Below are 17,861 nucleotides of genomic sequence, written 5' to 3'. Positions count from 1 at the left end.
CCCCCCCACACACATAGTCCATACACAGAACCCCCACACACACATAGTCCATACATAGAACCCCCCCCCCACATACATAGTCCATACACAGAACTCCCACACACACACACACACACACACACACATAGTCCATACACAGAACTCCCACACACACACAGTCCATACACAGAACTTCCAGACCCGGCTTCCACGCTGCCATATTAACTCTGAGTCTGTTCTCAGGGTGGCACTGCCCATGTGCCCCTTCTTAGTGAGTTGTACTGGCTTTTCTCAGAGTCTTGCCTCATCTCCCCTCACTCGTCCTGAAAGCAGCTGCCATGGACAGTCTCACCAGACATTCACAAGGACTACAGTCACCCAGATCACCTCCCCAAGGCCCTGCTGTATCCTCTATGGCTTCTGGTACAGTCTGTGCTTCATTCAGACTTGCCAGCTGGGCTGTACCAGGCTCTCTCTGACATTCTGATGCCCACAAATCCTAAGTCCACAGGTGACGCTAGCGCTGACCCAAGGGTGCTGAAATGTGCACAACAAGGACCCTTAGAAGCCACTCCAAGTGGACACTCCACTGGGCACTGTACACCCTCCCCCCAGGTACATGTTCACCTAGCTACTCCTCATGAAGGGCACAGCTCATCCTACAGAGGAAGAAATAGGCTTTGGGATCATGTCTCCTGTGTCCCTGACAACAAGCTCCCAAGAGAGACTCCCCTCTTAGGGCACTTCCAGGTCAATTCAAGATACACCAGCAAACATACTTAAAGATGGCCTAGGCTGCTGCTCAGTCTGGGTGGTGTAGGTGGCAGAACTCATTGCCTGGGTATCCAGCACATGGAGAGCCCACTTACCTTGATGGTGCCCAGCTTGAAGTCCTCACCAGAATCATTGTAGATGATAGAAACAAAATCATTGCCCAGGTGCCGTTTCTTGTCACAGCGGTGCTTGTCCACATCCTTGGTGGGCATCAGGGTGGCAATGTGGAAAACAGCTGTAGGGTGGATGACACTGGGCTGAGTGCCAAGACAAGACATCTTATGCTGGGCCTAAGGCCCAGGCGAAGACCTCTGTATGCCTCCAAATTTCCTTGTTTTTTCCAGCACCTCTTTGTGCCTCTCCCAGCCTAGAGCAGTACACACCTTGCATGATGTCATCGTGCCAGCAGTAGGTGAACTGGCCGTCCTCACCACACACATCTAGTCCACCCAAGTACACCTTGTCTGGCTGGCAGTCCTTGAGCTCGATGAGCCGGCCCAGGCCTGTCAGAAACTCCGTGTACCTGTAGGAGCCGTGCTCATTTGACAGGATGGCCAGCTCACTGTTGCTCTGTGGAGAAATCCAGATAGAGTAGCTCCAGCTTAACAAGCAAGTTTACCATCATCACTGATGGAAAGCCAGGGTGGTCATAACCCTCCCCTACTCAGTCGTTCATGCTCATAGCTGTCCAGTTCATGTATGCTGTGTCACCTGGCCTCCCTCCTCCACCCCAGAACCCTGGCATTGCTCAGCAACCCTGCAACCAAACCCAAGCCTGTTCCTCTCACTTGGTCATCACCTAACATCATCATCACTCTAAACAGCAGCCAGAGGCATACTTTGAAAATGCTGACATTATGGGGACCCCTTTACAGGGTCCCCACCTCATGCAGAGAAAAATACAGTTCATGTCCATCACTGGGCTGAGATTGTCCATGATGTCCCTCCGCCTCCTGCCACTTAGCTACATTCACTCAATTGCTCAACCCAGAACCTCAGTAGTCTGCTACCACACATATGCACCCTGCAGTCCTCACAGCTCTGCATACCAACATGTTGGGCTGTCATTACATAGCTGTACCCCTGGCTCAGGGCTCAACATACTCCCAGGGCTCCAGAGCATCAACGAACTTGGAGGCAGGAGACATTAGAGCCAATACTGAGACCAGATGATTCTATGCTGGCCCAGGGCCTTACCTGGCCTTCTCCCACATACAGGACAGCAATTTTGTGGGTGTCATAGGACGGGATCTGGTCAAGGAGCTGCACTGACCGCTCGAAGGACTGTAGTCACACAGAGCCTATGTGAGTTCAGGGCAGAGACTACCCTGCCACCAGCCACCAACCCAGATAACAAAGCACCTGTTCCCAAGATGACTGACTCCACCCACATAGAACACAGACCCTCTTGAGACCCACCCTACAGTGGAGAAGGAAGGCAGGCCTACCTCATTGGGCAGCAGGATGGGCTTATTGGACTCATCACCAAAAAAGGGTGAGTGGTAGAGCTGTAGGAACACAAAGCTGTAGAGAAGGCACTGGTCAGGGCAGGGCCGGACCTGCAGAATGTCAGGACCTAAACGCCATGACCAAGAACCCACCCTCATGGCTCCTACCAGCCTTGGGGAAGACATAAGATTCTCCATGCATGCCTATTCTGCCCAGGCATGTATGGGAGCTGCAGCCAAGAGAAAAAACTCCTCGGAGTTGGTGGCAATTTGGGATTTGTGCCTACCTAGGGTTAATGCCTGGCACTTTCTCAGCACTGGAGGCCGCAGCTCTGCTCTTGAAGGTATCCCTCTCCACCCTCTTGCCCCTTCGTGATGGGGCTGAATCAGAGATGGTATAGCCTCGGGGCCGGAGACCACTAGGAGAGCGGGGAGAACTGGAAGGCAGGGGACCTTCAGGTGGGACTGTGACACGGCCTTCTTCACCTGGGGCTGACCAGGTAGCCACTTCCCCATCCAGGATCCCTGACTGGGACCGGACCTTAGACTCAGGACTCAGCCGTCCAATGTCAGCCTTGTCCCCTAGGTCTCCGAGGATGTCTTGCAAGGTCTGCAACTCAGGAGAAGAGCTAGACTTGCTCAGGGGCTGTGAGGGTTGGAAGGAGAGGTCCACAGCAGGCCGAGCACCCTCGGAGATGGCCCGCTCGATGGGGATGCCTCCGGCAGCCATCTCCTCCAGCTGGGACTTTTCTTCCTGGCTAGACGCTGAGGACGACTGCAAAGACAGTTCAAGGGACACCGTTAGGAACTCAAGCACTTGAGCACCAGGCTCCTCTGGCTCCTCTCCCAACCCTCTGGCTATGCTATGGTAGGCTGTGTTTTCTAAGAGCCCCACAGACCGAGGGAAGGAGGGTGAGACCCAGATGGCCTGAGCAGGGACATAGAAGAAGCAGCCATGTTTTCATCAAGGAGAGGAACTATCAAGGTCACAGCAAGTTCATACAGAGCTTGAGTCTTGGATGGAAGCTGTGCCCTCTGCCCCATGCCTTCCCAAGGCACTCACCCTGCTGTAGGTGTCAGGACGCTGGCAGTGCCTGTCTGTACCTACTGCCTCAAAATCCTCCAACTCGGGGGGCTCCACTGGTACATGAGCCTCTCCTGGACTTCCTTCCTCGAGAACCACGGCAGAGTCTGGGAGGACACAGACAGGGCTGCTTGCGGTGTGCTGGGCAGGGCCAAATGCTCATGAGGCCTCTGAACACCAGTTTCTTCCTGCCGGAAGGGCAGCACCCTGAGAGCTTTCCACCCTCTTCCTGTGGCTGCCACTGGAGCAGGCTGGAGATGGACTCTGAAGGCCTGGGGAGCCCTGGCTCTAGTACCTTCTGCAGGCCATGCAGGTAGCAGCTCTGCCCACTCCTGCATCACTAGCAAGGCAGGCAGGAGAGCAGGACCATTCAAGGGCTCCAGCTTGGGAGGGTACAATGTCTAAAGCCTGCTCTGAGACTAAGGAAAATGGCCTAGTTTCTTCAGGACTTTGGATCTGAGGGAGAAGCTAACAGGATGTCCCCATATGCAGACTTGCAACCTACTTTGTGGACAGAGGCTTCGCGGCTGATACTTGAGGGAAGGAAGGGATGAAGTCCCCAAGCAGCACTTCCCAGGCCAACAGTGGGGCAGGGTGTGGGTAAGAAGCAATCAAGGGTGAGTGCAGCCTGTGACACCCTCCCCAGCTCTCCCACACTCCAACAGCCATGTGCACACTGCCCTCCAGAGCTGGCTCCTCTGCAGGGCAACCTTTAAGAGCCAGTGGCAAAGAGGTAAGGCCTTGTCACCAAGGTCCTTGGCTAGCTGATGAAAGGGAGATGCACAGACAGTCAGACCATCAGCTAGGAAAAGGTCAGGAGAGCTCAGGAGAGCCTCAGGGCCAGACTCAACCCCAAGAACTGCTGCCCACAGGGATCAAGGGGACCTACCCAACATGTCAGCCAGAGGCCACATATACCTCAAGCAGAGCTCTGCTCAGGACATGTCAAAGGGTTCCCATGGGCTAAGCATAGGTGTCCTACACAGATGTTGGGCGATGAGAGGCTTAGCCAGCCATGGAGGGGTGAGCAGGTGAGGGGCGATGAGAACAGCATCTATGAGGCAGAGCAGCACTCTGCAGACCACATGGCTTCCTCACAGGGATGCGCCAATACCTGCCCAGGAAACGCTCCTGTGCAGCTGTCCTTGGCAGCTGGACTGGTACAGGGAGGAGAAAGAAGCCACTGCAAGGTAACCACGCGAGTAGCCTCGTCAGCGGCAGAGACTGCACAAGGCCGAGCAGAGAGGATGGGCACAGCCCCGGGCCTGGAGAGGAGAGAGGGGAGGGCCAGCGGCGGCCAGGGCCGGCACACAGGGCTCCCAGCTCTCCAAACAGCATGCACAGCCTTTGGGAGGTCAGTGCTGGTCAGCTGCAGACACACAGACGTCCTCAGCCTCCAAGTACCATCTACGGCCACATATCCAAGGGCCTAACCGGGCAGGGTTGGCAGGCAGGCAGGCAGGCTCAGGCATCCCACCCCAGACCCGGGGGATGCTCAGCTGCCCGCAGTGCCTCCTCACCCGGAGCCATGCCCATCATGGAAGTGCTGGCAAAGGCTCCAGAGAGCTCTACCCAGGCACTGCTAACTCCAGTAGCATCCTGGTGGTGGCAGCAGGTACCCGTTTCCAAGGAAGTGGGCTTCTTCAGCAAGCATGAGCCTGCTCCTAAACTTTAGGGACTTGAACCCTACTATCTCCCCCAAAAGACCCTGAAAATTATACATGGGAGGCCTCAGTAGAGGGAACCACGCTGCCACTGGACAAAGCATCTGGGGTCCAGCACTGCCCATGCTCCCGTGCTCACCTGTGTTAGAGCGTGGAAGAGGAGGTGGCTTGGCTGTGCCAGCCGCTGGCACTGACAGGGACTTGTACAGGGCCGTGTCCCGGTGCTCCTTGAATCGCTCGGCAGCCATAAGAGCATTGGACAGCTCTTGCAGGGGCATGTTGTTGATGTCTGAGGAGAACGGGCTGAGCGGGTTCTCCAAGCTCATCAGCCAGCTGGTGTTCCCTGGGGGCAGGTAGTACCTCAAGCCTTAGGCCATACTTCTCAGAGCCACACCAACTCCTAGCACCGTCTCCAACAACCAATACCCACTCACACCCTCTACTGCTCTAGACAAGCACACCCAGGCCAGGCAGGCCAGGCTCAGACACACAACAGGGCAGAGGCTCCTGAGAGAGCCCGAAAGCCCAGAGCTATGTCCTTCTCCTTGTACCACACCCCTACAGACTGTTCCTGGACTTGGGGATCTTTATTAAGCCTTCCTGTGACTGTCATGCCCCTGTTGCAAGCTAAGATCTAACCCAGGTCCTCAGAAAGTGACTATGTGAAAACGGGGTCAAGTGAGATCACACGGCTGGGCCCCAGGCTAATGACTGATATCCACAAATTAAGGATTTGGGCTCAACCATGAGGACAAGGAGAAAAGGCAGCCACTTGCAGGCCTAGGAGAGGCCTCAGAAGGAGTCAGTCCATCTAGTCTCATCTTTGCTCTCTACAGGGGGAGACTACACCTCTATAGGGTGAACTGCGCTGTTTGGTACTTTGCACGTGCCCGGCCACCTCCCACCTCTGAGGACCAACATCAGAGTGAGCGCCTCAATACCCTATGCCTGTTCTGGGTCTACAGCCCGGGGAGGGTCACTGCCTCCCTTCTCAGTACCTGTGGGCCTACGGACCAAAATTTCAGCCCAGCCCTGGGTCAGCAAAGGTACATAAGCTGCCAAATTCGTCTTCTCTGCTTTCGGAAGCTGGGTTCCCGCAGAAGCCTTCTCAGGCTTTGCTGCTGGTGCCGTCTGTGGTCCCAGGGGAGCAGGGCCACCTGGGGTATGGGGAGCTGGAGTATCCAGGGCACCAACTCGAAGGCCATGTCCCCCTAAAGCCAAGGAGTTAAGAACTGGTAACCACCACTTGCCCACTACAAAGTCCCCAACCCAGAGCAGATCCTTAGGCACAGAGTCCAGCCAGCCTGGAAGTACCTGGCCCATGCCCAAGGAAAGCTGGAGTAGGGGAGCCCCAGCCCCTGGTTCTGGTCCTTTAAGGGTGGTGGCCTCCTGGGCTGAGAGCAGCAAGAGACTCAAGTCTTGCCCACTGGAGCACAACTCATTCAGTCCCAGCAGAGACAGCTCTGGGTGAGCTGGACTCAGGCTCTTCAGCTGCAGAGCCCTGCTCCACTGAGTGTCATGCCTCTACACACAGACTAAGACAATCGTGCCATCAGGAAGTGGCCAGTCATAAAGCCAGCCAGCAGTCCTTCAGCTTTAGGGGCCTTCTGCGCACTGGGCCAAGCTGAGAGGCAGCTGAGGGGTAAAGGGTATCTGCCAGGAGCTGGCTGGGGTAAAAACTGACCTGACATGGAGCGGACCCGGTCCCGGGCCCCACGCGACACCTGCTGCCCAGACTGCGACTCCAGTTTGGCTGGTGCTTCCTTTGTCTGCCTCACATGTACCCCAGGATCAGAGCTAAGGACGTAAGCACCCATACAGAGTCAACCACGATCCCCAGGGGTTCCAGGACCACAGTGTACACAGAAGGAAGGGACAATCACCTTGGCTCTGGGCCACCCTGCAGATCCCCTGAATCCAGGCCCAGCAACGACCGGGTGCCGGTTCCCACGCTGGTTGTCACGGTGACGAGCTTATTTCCGACCAGCCAGGTCTTGGTCCGACCCCCTGCCAGGAGGAACTCTCCCACGGGGGACCTGAAAGAACAGAAGTGTCCACGGCTCAGCAGGGCCTCAGGCGCCCAGAGCAGCTGCCCCTCCCACCTCCAGCACCCCAGTTCTGTAGTACAGCGCACACCTCTTGGGGACCGCAGTGAAGTTGGAGAACACGTATCGGGCCATCATGTCCAGACACGTTTCTGTGAGCTCCAAGTGGAGATTCTTCAAGCTGTCATCAGCCTGGGCCATAGAGTTCTCATCCGCAGACCCCAGGCTAGCGCTGGTGAGGGATGTCTGGATTCTGCTGGAGAAGGAAACCATACCCCGGTCAGGGGTCAGGGCTAAGAGAAGAAACATGCTGAGTCACCTTCCACCAGGAGTCAAAGCTCAATGCATGCTTGGCCAAGATGTTGCCTTGCTCAGAAAGCCCACCAGGCCCCGGGTGCAGCGGTCAGTAGAGCTACAACCTCACAAGCCATGTGGACCATGTCATCCCAGAGAAGAAGGGAGAGAGGTGCCTCACAGCAAAGCCCTCTGGCTGGAGCAGAGCTGAGAGACTGACGAGACCAAAACACCCTTGCCCCAAAGCACACAGGAGTTAGCCATGGCTGCAGCACACAGCTTAGTCATGCAGACTCAGAGAACACAGGAGGACAGAGCAAGATTGCATTCTGCCCACAGGGCCACCTCCTGTCATGGACGGGGAGTGGCTGGGCTCTGTGTATTACTTGGGCTAAGTGAACCAGCGTGGCTGCTCCAGGTCCACTCCCGCCCCAGGGATCAGAGGAAAGCCTTTGGAGCTTTGATTCTGACCTCAGTGCCATAGCTCTTCACTCACATTTTACTGATAAAGAATCTGCCAGAAAAGAGAAGTTGAGAGGGGTATACTACTGAGCACCTCACTGCCCCCAGCTACCAGAGGCCACACAGAGGTGGAAGCCCAAGGCAGGCACTAGCAAGGAGTTGGATCTCAGGGTGGTAGAAGTCACATCCACAGAGGGCTTGCAGGTGAGGGAAAGGTGCCTATCACTAGTACAGACAAAATTCACAGGAAGATGCTCACAGCCTCACCTCCCAGTCTGGCCTCAACACCAGAGTCCTATGCCTCACCTCCCAGTCTGGCCTCAACACCAGAGTCCTATACAAAAGCCTCTAGCTCCCCTTAGAATGAAGCCCAAGAAGGAAATCTGCCCTACAGAATGTGATGCCACACTCAGACGAGTGTGCATCCGCCAACCTGCACAAGTGCAACTGGGACTTACGAAGCTCTTGCCCCTGTCTTTGAGGTAGAGGTCTGCCGGGCGGGCACTAGCCTCCCAGTCCTCTTAGAACAGCCATCCTAGCTCTCTAGTCAGGGCCCGGGCGGTGACCTCCGAGGAGGCTGTGCAGCCAACTCTGCTAGTACAGGGCTTGGACAGAATGCAACCTTTCCTCCCCTTCGCCACCAGGCTCTGTTAGGCTGGGACCAGGTTGTCCTCCAGCTCTGGTCAGGGAGAGCCGCCAGCAGGCGAGGAGGTCATGCATGCAGCCCCATGCACCACCACCCGGGTGCTCACGGGGCCAAGCTCCAGGGTCTGTGCCCCCCGCCCGACACAGCCCCACTACCTGCGGACCACATGTTCAGACACACTGACGCTGCGGCACCGGAAGGCCTCGGCTGCACAGCTCTCTCTGAGTTCTTTCACAGGCGCAGAGTTATTCAGGCCTTGTTTGGGGGCTCTGGCTATCCTCAAACTACCGGGCGAGGAAGGAAGCCCCAAGCCCCAGAGAGCCCAGCTCCCGGGAATGGGAGAACAAGCCATTGGAGGGGTGAGGAGGAAAGGTCCCAGGCCACAGGGTCAAGATGGAGAAGTCCCGAGGGTGAGATGAACAAAAGAACCATGCCAAAGGACAGTGAGCAGGGGAAGAAACAGAAAACAAAAATGCATAAAAATACAGCTTGTAAATGCGACTGAGAAAATGTAAGGTTTCACGCATGATACCAAAACAAAAGACATTAGTGCAAATTAAATGTGTGTGGATCGCCCCGCACGGCAGATTCCAGGCTATGCTGACCAGATATCCCTGCCTACCCCACAGAGAGGCCATCGAGGCCAGGCCTGGAACTCACTGTGGAAAGAGGCTAGTTCTCAACGCAAGGCCCATGAGCCCCTGAGAGGAGGCGGCTCCAGCCAAACTGCAGTTCTTCAGCCCTGGCTGTGGGGCTTGAGTGCAGGCTGCACTGGAAAGTGCCGTATCCCACCCGGGAGAGCTGAGGCAGCCCGCAGGGAGCGGGGCAGGCAGGGCAGCAGGGCGATGAGGTGCAAACAGAACAATGAGGACTAGCACAGCTCTGCTTTCAGATACAGCACAAGCAGCTGTGATGGTGGAGAGCGTGTCCCTGGTGAGCAAGCTCCAGACAAAGAGCGGTGGCTCTGGCTGAAAGCTGAGCTAACCAGAGACCATGGGGCCAAGCGGTGCATGTCTCTGGGTTCTCTCTGCCAGGCCCAATCACAGCTCCCATCATACATCCTTTTCCTCCTCTTCCAGTGCAGTGAGAACCAGCCCTATACATCTTCATCTCCAACATGACACTATGTGAGCCTGCGCCAGAGAAGCCAGGAGGCTGGCACACAGGACCCACGAGGCTGCAAACTACAAGCCAGCATAGAAATGGGAGGTTCTAGCAACCTTTGCAGGTCCTGCCCAAGGGCATTTTAGGCCCAGGTCACCATGCATGGTGACACCCCCTCATTCCTAGTCCCATGTTTACTAGCCTAGAGGTCACAGCCTAGGGTCCCACCCAACTTGATACCAGGAAAGGCCCCAGCAGACCCCGAACCTTTTGGGCCTCTCATTGAGACTGGTGCTCCGTGCTCTGAAACTGTCCTTCTCAGGGGTGTCATCGAAAGACAGGAGGACATTGGAACGCAGGCCCTGGAGTGGGGTGGAGACATAAGCTGTGAGAGGAACCATGGGAAAGCAAATCAGTTCTTTCCGAGCCACGCCAGCCTCAGGTTGAGTGCAATGAGGCGGCATAGCAGAGCCAGCTCCTGGGTGCCACAGAGCTCCAAGCAGTCCCCACCTCCACCAACGGTCCTGTCCAGTGCTAACGTCCCACACCATCCATGCCCCTGCGCTAACCTTAGTAATATAGGGGACAAAATCCTTCCGGAAAGGCAGGCGGCACCTGATGAACCACATGGCTATGACGTGGTGGGCCAGGCACACAATGTACTGGTTGAACCTGGGGAGAAGGCACAGTTCTGGCCCCCTCTTGGATCAGTGAGAAAACGTCACGGGGCTCAGAGTTCGGAACAGAGGCGGGAGGGCATCAGGAGACTCTTGAGCTTGGAACCCAGACTGACTTTCTGGGCCATGGCTGAGAAGGGGGACCCAGGGCAACCAGACTTACTTGGAGGGATTGGTGTATGGCAGGGAGATTGCAAATACACTTGCATACTGCTCTGCAGCGAAGTTTCTGTAGAGGTGGGGCAGCCTGGCCAGAGCTGCGGCACAAGAGCAGCCGTCAGGGGGCCCGGCCAGCCAAAAAGGACCACAGTTGCAGCTGACTGGCACCAGCACCCTAGGCTTCGTCTCTAAAGTCAGGGCAACTGTCCACAGCCACCAAAATATAACCTTCCAGCCGGGGCCTCAGCTCTCCATCCTGGCCAGGGACAGCACCCTGTGTTTCCTAGCCAAATCTAGCCATGGCCTGCACTACAGGACCCATGGCCTATTCTATATGACCATGGCCTGTGCTACAGGACCCATGGCCTGTCTATATGACCACGGCCTGCACTATGTGACCATGGCCTGCACTACATGACTCCCACACAGCTGGCCACGACTCACATGTACAGGTGTGTCCACAAGCAAACCATACAAACTCACTGGACAGGAACTCCAGGAGGGGGATGGCCATACTGGCTGTGGCGGAAATGTGCGTCAGCTTCACTACCAGGACAGGCAGAGCCTTGATGATGATGTCAGGCATCTCCACGCTGCAGATGGCCAATGCCACCACGCACTGGCTGGCACAGCGGTAGATGAGGCCTTGCTCCAAGCAGTAAACCATCTCACGCTGAGGGAAGTAAGACATGAGATACATGGTATCCTAGCCCCTGCCCAGGAGGGCCCAGCTGCTCTGGTATACCAGGTCCTTCCCCAAGTTTTGTTTCCTTCTTTTGCCTGCTTTGAGATGGTTCTTGGAGGAGAGTGGGGGCAAGTCTTAGAAGAGCCTCTCGATGCCTAAATCAGTCATTGTCACAGATAGTACCACCCTATGGCCAATAGAATGAAGTCACATATCCAGGAGTCATACCCCCATCATTCTGAGGCTCCCAAAGGACTGGCCTTGAGGAGAAGCACCAACTGATGTAGCAAGTACCTCCTGGTAGGTATCTTCTATGAAGACAACAGCAAAATGACAGCTCAGGCCACAGTCTGGGGCTTTAATGCCCCAGAATATCTCTGCTTCCCTGAAGCCAGCCCTCGGAAATATTTTGGGTTCAGAGAACCTCCATGATCTTTGACCCAACTTAGGCAGTTGCCCTCTGGCACAATGCACGGGGATATTTCATTCAAGCTGGGCCTGTGGATGAAGTCTCAGCATCAGTTCCCAACTGTGCTGCAGTCAGGGACCTGGGCTCAGGGAAAGACAGGCCTCCCCAGGCCGCTGGGACTGTGATCAGGCTCCAGACCAGAACAGAACCTGGGGGACACACAGAGTGTGGCAGGAAATGGGCACTGCTGTGACTCTAACAAAAGAAGGAACACCAGGAGTCCTGACAGCCGACCGCACTTCCTACAGCTGGTCTGGGCACCTGCCAAGGAGAACTCCTCGAAGGGGAGGTCTTGCTGGGGACATGAGGACAATGGGCACAGCCAAGGGCCATATCAAAGCCCTCAGTTACAGAAAACTTACAAGTTTTCTGGGATTCAGCTGCCCTCCCCCTGGCCCAGCAACCAGCTTACAGAGCGCCCCTTTGTCCTGCTGCCCCTTTTCCCATCTCTCACCTGTTTGGTCTTGTCCAGATAGTTGTGGTACGATATTAATGCCGTCAGCACAGGGACCACAGCCAAGTGCAGATCGGTTCTTGAGAAGCCTTCTGGGGTACCTCTGAGCCGCTCAAGGGTCTTTGGGTCTGAAAGCTACGACATGAGACAGAGCCCTGAACCCCACTCCACAGCAGTATGTCTCAGAGCAGGGGGTGCTGGGGGATCCCCAAAGGTCCCCTACTTCCTGGCAGAGGTCTTCCTGAGAAAACTCTCAGCTTGTGACAATATAGCAGGAGTGTTCTAGTTGCAGAGACTCGGGGCATATACACCCAGTAAGAAGGCCTTGGCCAGGGACCAGCCATGCACATGTCTGGAACGGGATGGGATGGGAACCCCCAGGGCAGTTTTGGCATTGTAGCCTGCTGGCACTAGGAGCACAGTCTGGAGCCAAAGTTCATATGAAAGATAGAATACCCCAGCTAGTGATGGTGGTAGATCTGTGAGGACCAGCCTCTATTTTGGAGGAGAAAGCCTAGATTATAGCCCAAGGTCACAGCCTACTGCAAAGGTCCGCAGATGTCACAGGAGGAGTTGGCACAGGGGCTGTGGTGGCATTACCATGGAGCAGAGGGCAGAAGACAGTTGGTCAACATTGCAGGGGGAGGTGAAAATGAGGACTTTGTAGCGCAGTGACTCAGGCAGCTTGCTGAGTACCAGCTTCAGCACCTTCCAGTCGGTCTCCTAGGAGAAGAGATGGCTAAGGTAGCGGGCTCACTAGACCTTGGGCAGAAGTGTGTGCTAGTGACTAGCACAGCCACAAGGCTTCTGGATTTCTGCTCCCTGACCCTTGAACTGTGTCCCTAAATTGTACAGGTAGGCAGACCGCCCTCCGTGAAGACCCAGAGGACAGCACTGCCTCCTCCATCCTAGCAGTTTCTCCAGGTCTGGCTCCGCCTCCCTCACCTGCCCAGTGACAGCGTGGTAACTGCTCACCTCTGCATGATACTGAATGCTTCCCAACAGATACCCACCCTGACCTTCTGCACTGGCTAAGCCTCCACAACTGACACTGTGGCAAAAGAAAGCTGAGCTACGTCAGAGGGTAGAAGGGAGCACACACATCCATAGGCAGAGACTGCTGGCAGGGAGCCAACGTCTCAGCCCGAGGCCACAGCTGCAGGGAGGACGCGAACGTAGCTCTCTGACTCCTGCCTGCACACGCCTACTCCCAGAGCCAAATCCTAGCAGTCCTGAACCCTGACCCCTGTGACAGGAGGCCTGGATACTCCTAGGCAACAACCTGCCAGCTCCAGCATCTCCAGGGACTCTGGATCTTCCGCTCCTCCCAGTGCCCCCACTCTCTCTGCCTTGGTCTCCTGCCTGGCATCTTTAGCATCTCTTACTGTTCAAAACCATACCACCTGCTTCCAGCCGTTGCTAACTCCTGTCTCAGCTTACCTGGTGGATGTCCCGGAGACATGACTGTACCCACTCTATGCCACACTGCCCACTTGTGGCTGCCCCACAAAGTGCATGATGATTTAGGGTTACTATTATCTGGCTACATGTCTGAGTTGTTGCAAAACTTCACTCATACAAGGGTGAAAAAATGGGTTTATTTCAAGAATTTGATACCCACAGGGCAGGGATAGCTCAGTCTGCCCTAACAGAGCCCGAAGAATGGGCCCATCTCACCTGCTTCAAACACTGCAGCAAGACGCGGAAGAGCAGGGAGTAGGGTAGGTGGCCAAGTCGTACAGCAGGGCCTGTAGGCACGGGGCTAGGTGGCCCAGTTGGAGGTGAAAGAGGCCCACTGGCCTTCTTCTCGGATGCCCTCTCCAGGTCCCTGTGGAAACAGGTGGACAAGCAACTGAGACAGTACCATGCTGTGCAAGCATGCTCCCCCTGACGTAGCTTGTGAGTAGCATCCCTCTGGACAGTTCCTCTTATAGACTAACTGGGACAGAGAAGACCCAGCTTCAGCTAGTGGATAGTCCACCCCTAGAGCACGAGAGAGGCACCGCCACACATACATGCAGTCACAGACACAGTAAGGGCTGAATCTCACGACCCCATCCTTGTTGGGCAGTCCCAGTCGATGCAACGAATCAGCCCGCAGCAGCAGCAGGAAGTCAAAAGCCTGCCAGGGAGCAAAATGGTCATCCAGTCAAGCCAGGAGCCTGACTCTGGGGCAGGCAGAGAAATCCTAACCATTAGCACTCTAAAGACAACTGAAGCCTGACCGTCTACGCTGGTGTCCTACAGAGGGAGACTTCTCCCCAGTAGCTATCTGGTTCCCAGGTAGCACCAAACAGCCACCAATACCAAATGGCAAACTGTTCTCAGAGTTCCATCACATCCCTACAGTGACAGACTGGGCCAGGACCCTTACAGAACAGGCTACGCCCTGAGCCTGGGAACTGACCTCTACTCAGCAGATTAGCATGGCACACGGGCATCCCCTCGCCCTCTCGCTACTACTCCATCCAAGGGAGCCCATGCTATAGGGTACTGAGATTCTCTAGCACTGGAACTATACGCCAACCCTAGAAGCCAATGTGCCCTATCCTGGACAAGTGTGTGACCCCAGAGGGGTGAGTCACAAACCTACAAGGAGTATAGGCCAAGAAAAGGCAGTAGGTTCTTGGCAACACAGACCCGGCAGATGCCGAGGAGAAAAGGGCCTTGCGCAGGACCCTCCCTACACCACCTACTGCCTCTCTAGGCTGGTATAACACAGCATCTGGACAAGGCAGCATGCTGACCCCGCCCGGCAGTCTCACCTGCAGCCGGATGCTGCTGGCAATGGGTAGGGAGTAGCCATGCTTGTAGTGGAGCTGGATGTGGCTAATGAGGGTCTCATACACCCGAGTGGCGTGGCTGGCAGGCAAGGTATAAAGCTTGGTCTGCAAGAAAGAGTGCACCAATCCTACAACAGCAGTCAGGGAGATGGCGCCCTTGACCTAGGTGTGCGGAACATCAGCTCTCCAAAGATGATGCAGCTGCCTCTGCCCAGTTGTCCTCTGTATGCGTCAGTCACAGTGCCATCTCTCTATGTGCCCACCTCATCAGCAGGGAAGTACATCCAATGAGTACTGTAGCCAGCGGTGGTGGCACACCCAGCACTCTACCAAGCACTCGGGCAGAGGCAGCTGGATCTGTGAGTTCAAAGCCAGTCTGGTCTTTGAACTACAGAGCTAGTTCCAGGACAGGCTCCAAAGCTACACAGAGAAAGCTTTGTCTCAAAAAAAACAAAAAATAAATAAATAAATAAATAAATAAATAAATGAAAAAGAAAGAAAAAAAAGGAAAAAGAAAGGAACAAATTTGTGTGCTAGGCATCACAGAGTACACCTATTCCCAGCAACTAGAGAAGGGGAGGTACCGATCAGGAATTCAAAATCAGCCTTGGCAAGATAATGAGAGTTTCTTTCAACAAGAGAAGAAAAAAGAAATAAAGGCAAGGCAAACCCCAGAAGTGGCTTGGCTGTGGAGAACCATATGCTCTGACAGAGAAGTCAGAACTCATGCGGTAGCCAGTGCAGAGCAGCCCAAGTCCACACAGTGCAGCAGGCTGACCATGACAGCGCAGACCTACGGTCCTGGCACTTGGAGACAGGAAGAAGAGGATCAAGAGTTCAAGACCAGTCTAGCCTATATGGATCCTATCTAAAAAGGGAAGGGGACTATGGAGATGGAGGGAACGTACCTGTCATACATATGTGAGGACCAGCATTTGGGTCCCCAGAACCCACACACAGGATGTGGTAGAGCACGTCTGTACCCAGCGCTCCTATGGGAGACTGCAGGCGAGGCAGGAGGATCCCTCTATGCTCCTAGGCCAGCTAGTCTGAGTAGTCAGTGGCAAACAGACTTGTCTCAATAAGGTGGATAATGAGGACAACACCTGAAGTTGTTCCCTAACCTCCAAGTGTCTACTGTGGCATGAGTGTGTCTTTACTCACACTCTCACACACACACACACACACACACACACACACACACACACACACACACACACGGACACACTAAACAACAAAAAACCAAACTACACCTGCCCTGGGTCCTCACGTGTGTACCACGTTGATGCGGCGTCTCACTAAGCAGCCTGGGCTGACTGTGGGGATAGCTACACAGCCTTGGGAACGTATTTACAACCAATGAGCTCTTGGCTGTAAAGGGAGGAACTGTGTGCTACGTGAAGTGATCTGAATAAAGATGTGTCAAATGAAAACAGCCACAGACAGGCCTGGGCTCCCTGGACACAGCAGTACAGACTAAACAGTGTACACAGCAAAGGGCTCGCGCACTGCACACTGCAGGCCTCACACCTTGGTCACGCCTTCCTACTGCTGCCCATTTACCACGCAACCCTGTAAACCGGTCAGAGCTGGGTCTTCCCACTCTCTTCTCACTAGTCCTCTCACCCTTCCGGAGCACCCACCTGAAGGATGACCAGGAGCCCCAGGACTGCAGTCTTCACATCCTCCAGGGAGGCTGAGTACACCGCCACGTCCCTTTCTTCCAGATCCAGGGGGAGAGAGAGCGAGCGTGCCATCACCTTCCAAGAGACCAGTACGTGAGTTCCAGTTCAGTTCCCGGGCGGGCACCCACACATCTGATCCTTTGTCTTGTGCTTCGCGGGAGGGAAGGGACACTTTCACACAAGCGGTGCTCACAAGCTACACTTCAGAACTGAGAGGACAGAGTGACTAGGCTGGGAGGGGAGGGCCACAGCCTGCACCTCAGCTCTGTGCTATCCTTCGCTTGTCCAGCTCAGATCCCTCAGGAAGGACACTGGCCAAGCAGCGAGGTGGCTCAACACAACCTCTTGACACCACACATCTGCTGGGAGGGATGTCCCTCCCACGGAGACAGCCACTAGTCACAATGGTAAGAATGGGACAGAGCCCGAGAGACGCTCTGTCCACACCAGCCCAGACCTCCAGATGGTTCTCACTTTCTCAATGATGTCCAGTAGACTGTTGAAGTGGTGTGTGTGGCAGCCTTCTGCCAGGTCCACCAGCAGCTGGGTGGCCAACTTTCGGACCTGGTGGTCTTTGTCCTCGGGAACGTGGGAGAGCTGCGAGATGACCACTGAGTTAATCAGTTCCTCCTGCATTGGGCACAAGTTGGAGAAGGTGAGCTTCCAGTTCCACAGTGGACGCACTGTGACCCTTCAGGGCATAGACCCAAAGCAGTTAAGGAGTCATTAACAATGGCAGAAAAGCTGGACAATGAAGATCCTGGACCCCACCTCCGACCTACCATATACAATGGACCCTCTTCCATGGAGGCCATGTGTGAGTGTGTGTATATGCTGGGCAAAGGGAAACCCGGATATCAAAGATGCTACTGTAACAAGGACGCCGTGAGGAGAGCTTTCACGGGGCTAGGGAAGGCAATAGGAAAGGCACACGAAGACCAACTCTGGTGAGAACAGAGGATCAGAGGCCCTTTCTGAACCCTGAGGGAGAATGGACGGAACTGTGGTAGAGGTAAGCGAGGGGCAATATGGGTCACAGGAAGGCTAGGAGGGGAGAGATTACAGAAACAAACACCACACACCACACTGTTTGGAAGGGTGCAGGTACGGGTCAGTGGCAGCTCTGCCTAACAGGTTCCTTCCCCAGAATAACACAGACAGAAGACTTCGGAAATCAGACCAGATTTCTCAGAAACTCTTGGTCTGAGTGGGGCCTAGGCTGGAACTCCACAAGTACAAGCACCTGCCTTGCTTCTCGGCAGCCTTCAGGCCCAGCAGAACCTGACCAGGAACCATTGAGTGCACGCGGAGGGACAAAGCCCGAACCATACCTCGTAGAACCCATACCTCGTACGAACCCGTACCTCATAGAACCCGTACCTCATAGAACCCGTACCTCGTAGAACCCGTACCTCGTAAGAACCCGTACCTCGTAAGAACCCGTACCTC

At 55.1% G+C, this 17,861-nt stretch overlaps 1 protein-coding gene across 7 annotated transcripts in view; it reads right to left on the bottom strand.

Moving 5' to 3' along the window:
* The window catches only part of Tsc2 (TSC complex subunit 2), a 35,086-nt gene that overhangs the window by 1,741 nt on the left and 15,484 nt on the right, over positions 1–17,861 (bottom strand). The window contains exons 15-38 of one of the 7 annotated variants that reach the window (XM_005349161.2): positions 16,887–17,042; positions 16,371–16,487; positions 14,710–14,832; positions 13,960–14,066; positions 13,622–13,772; positions 12,545–12,667; positions 11,945–12,079; positions 10,820–11,009; positions 10,341–10,434; positions 10,070–10,172; positions 9,768–9,862; positions 8,552–8,680; positions 7,086–7,250; positions 6,833–6,985; positions 6,634–6,746; positions 5,948–6,160; positions 5,089–5,292; positions 4,400–4,468; positions 3,265–3,392; positions 2,489–2,976; positions 2,202–2,277; positions 1,951–2,037; positions 1,137–1,323; positions 849–988 (exon numbers count right to left, since the gene is read on the bottom strand). In XM_005349161.2, the coding sequence (XP_005349218.1) occupies positions 849–988; positions 1,137–1,323; positions 1,951–2,037; positions 2,202–2,277; positions 2,489–2,976; positions 3,265–3,392; positions 4,400–4,468; positions 5,089–5,292; positions 5,948–6,160; positions 6,634–6,746; positions 6,833–6,985; positions 7,086–7,250; positions 8,552–8,680; positions 9,768–9,862; positions 10,070–10,172; positions 10,341–10,434; positions 10,820–11,009; positions 11,945–12,079; positions 12,545–12,667; positions 13,622–13,772; positions 13,960–14,066; positions 14,710–14,832; positions 16,371–16,487; positions 16,887–17,042 (3,546 nt within the window). The remainder of the gene's footprint in view (positions 1–848; positions 989–1,136; positions 1,324–1,950; positions 2,038–2,201; positions 2,278–2,488; positions 2,977–3,264; positions 3,393–4,399; positions 4,469–5,088; positions 5,293–5,947; positions 6,161–6,633; positions 6,747–6,832; positions 6,986–7,085; positions 7,251–8,551; positions 8,681–9,767; positions 9,863–10,069; positions 10,173–10,340; positions 10,435–10,819; positions 11,010–11,944; positions 12,080–12,544; positions 12,668–13,621; positions 13,773–13,959; positions 14,067–14,709; positions 14,833–16,370; positions 16,488–16,886; positions 17,043–17,861) is intronic. The other 6 variants (XM_026780898.1, XM_013347152.2, XM_013347153.2 and 3 more) reach the window with 6 other exon arrangements.

This window comes from Microtus ochrogaster, chromosome 7 (genome assembly GCF_000317375.1).
Source record: "Microtus ochrogaster isolate Prairie Vole_2 chromosome 7, MicOch1.0, whole genome shotgun sequence".
In the NCBI taxonomy this organism is placed as follows: domain Eukaryota; kingdom Metazoa; phylum Chordata; class Mammalia; order Rodentia; family Cricetidae; genus Microtus; species Microtus ochrogaster.
The sequence above is the reverse complement of the archived record's forward strand: the minus strand, read 5'-3'. Positions and strand labels throughout refer to the sequence as shown.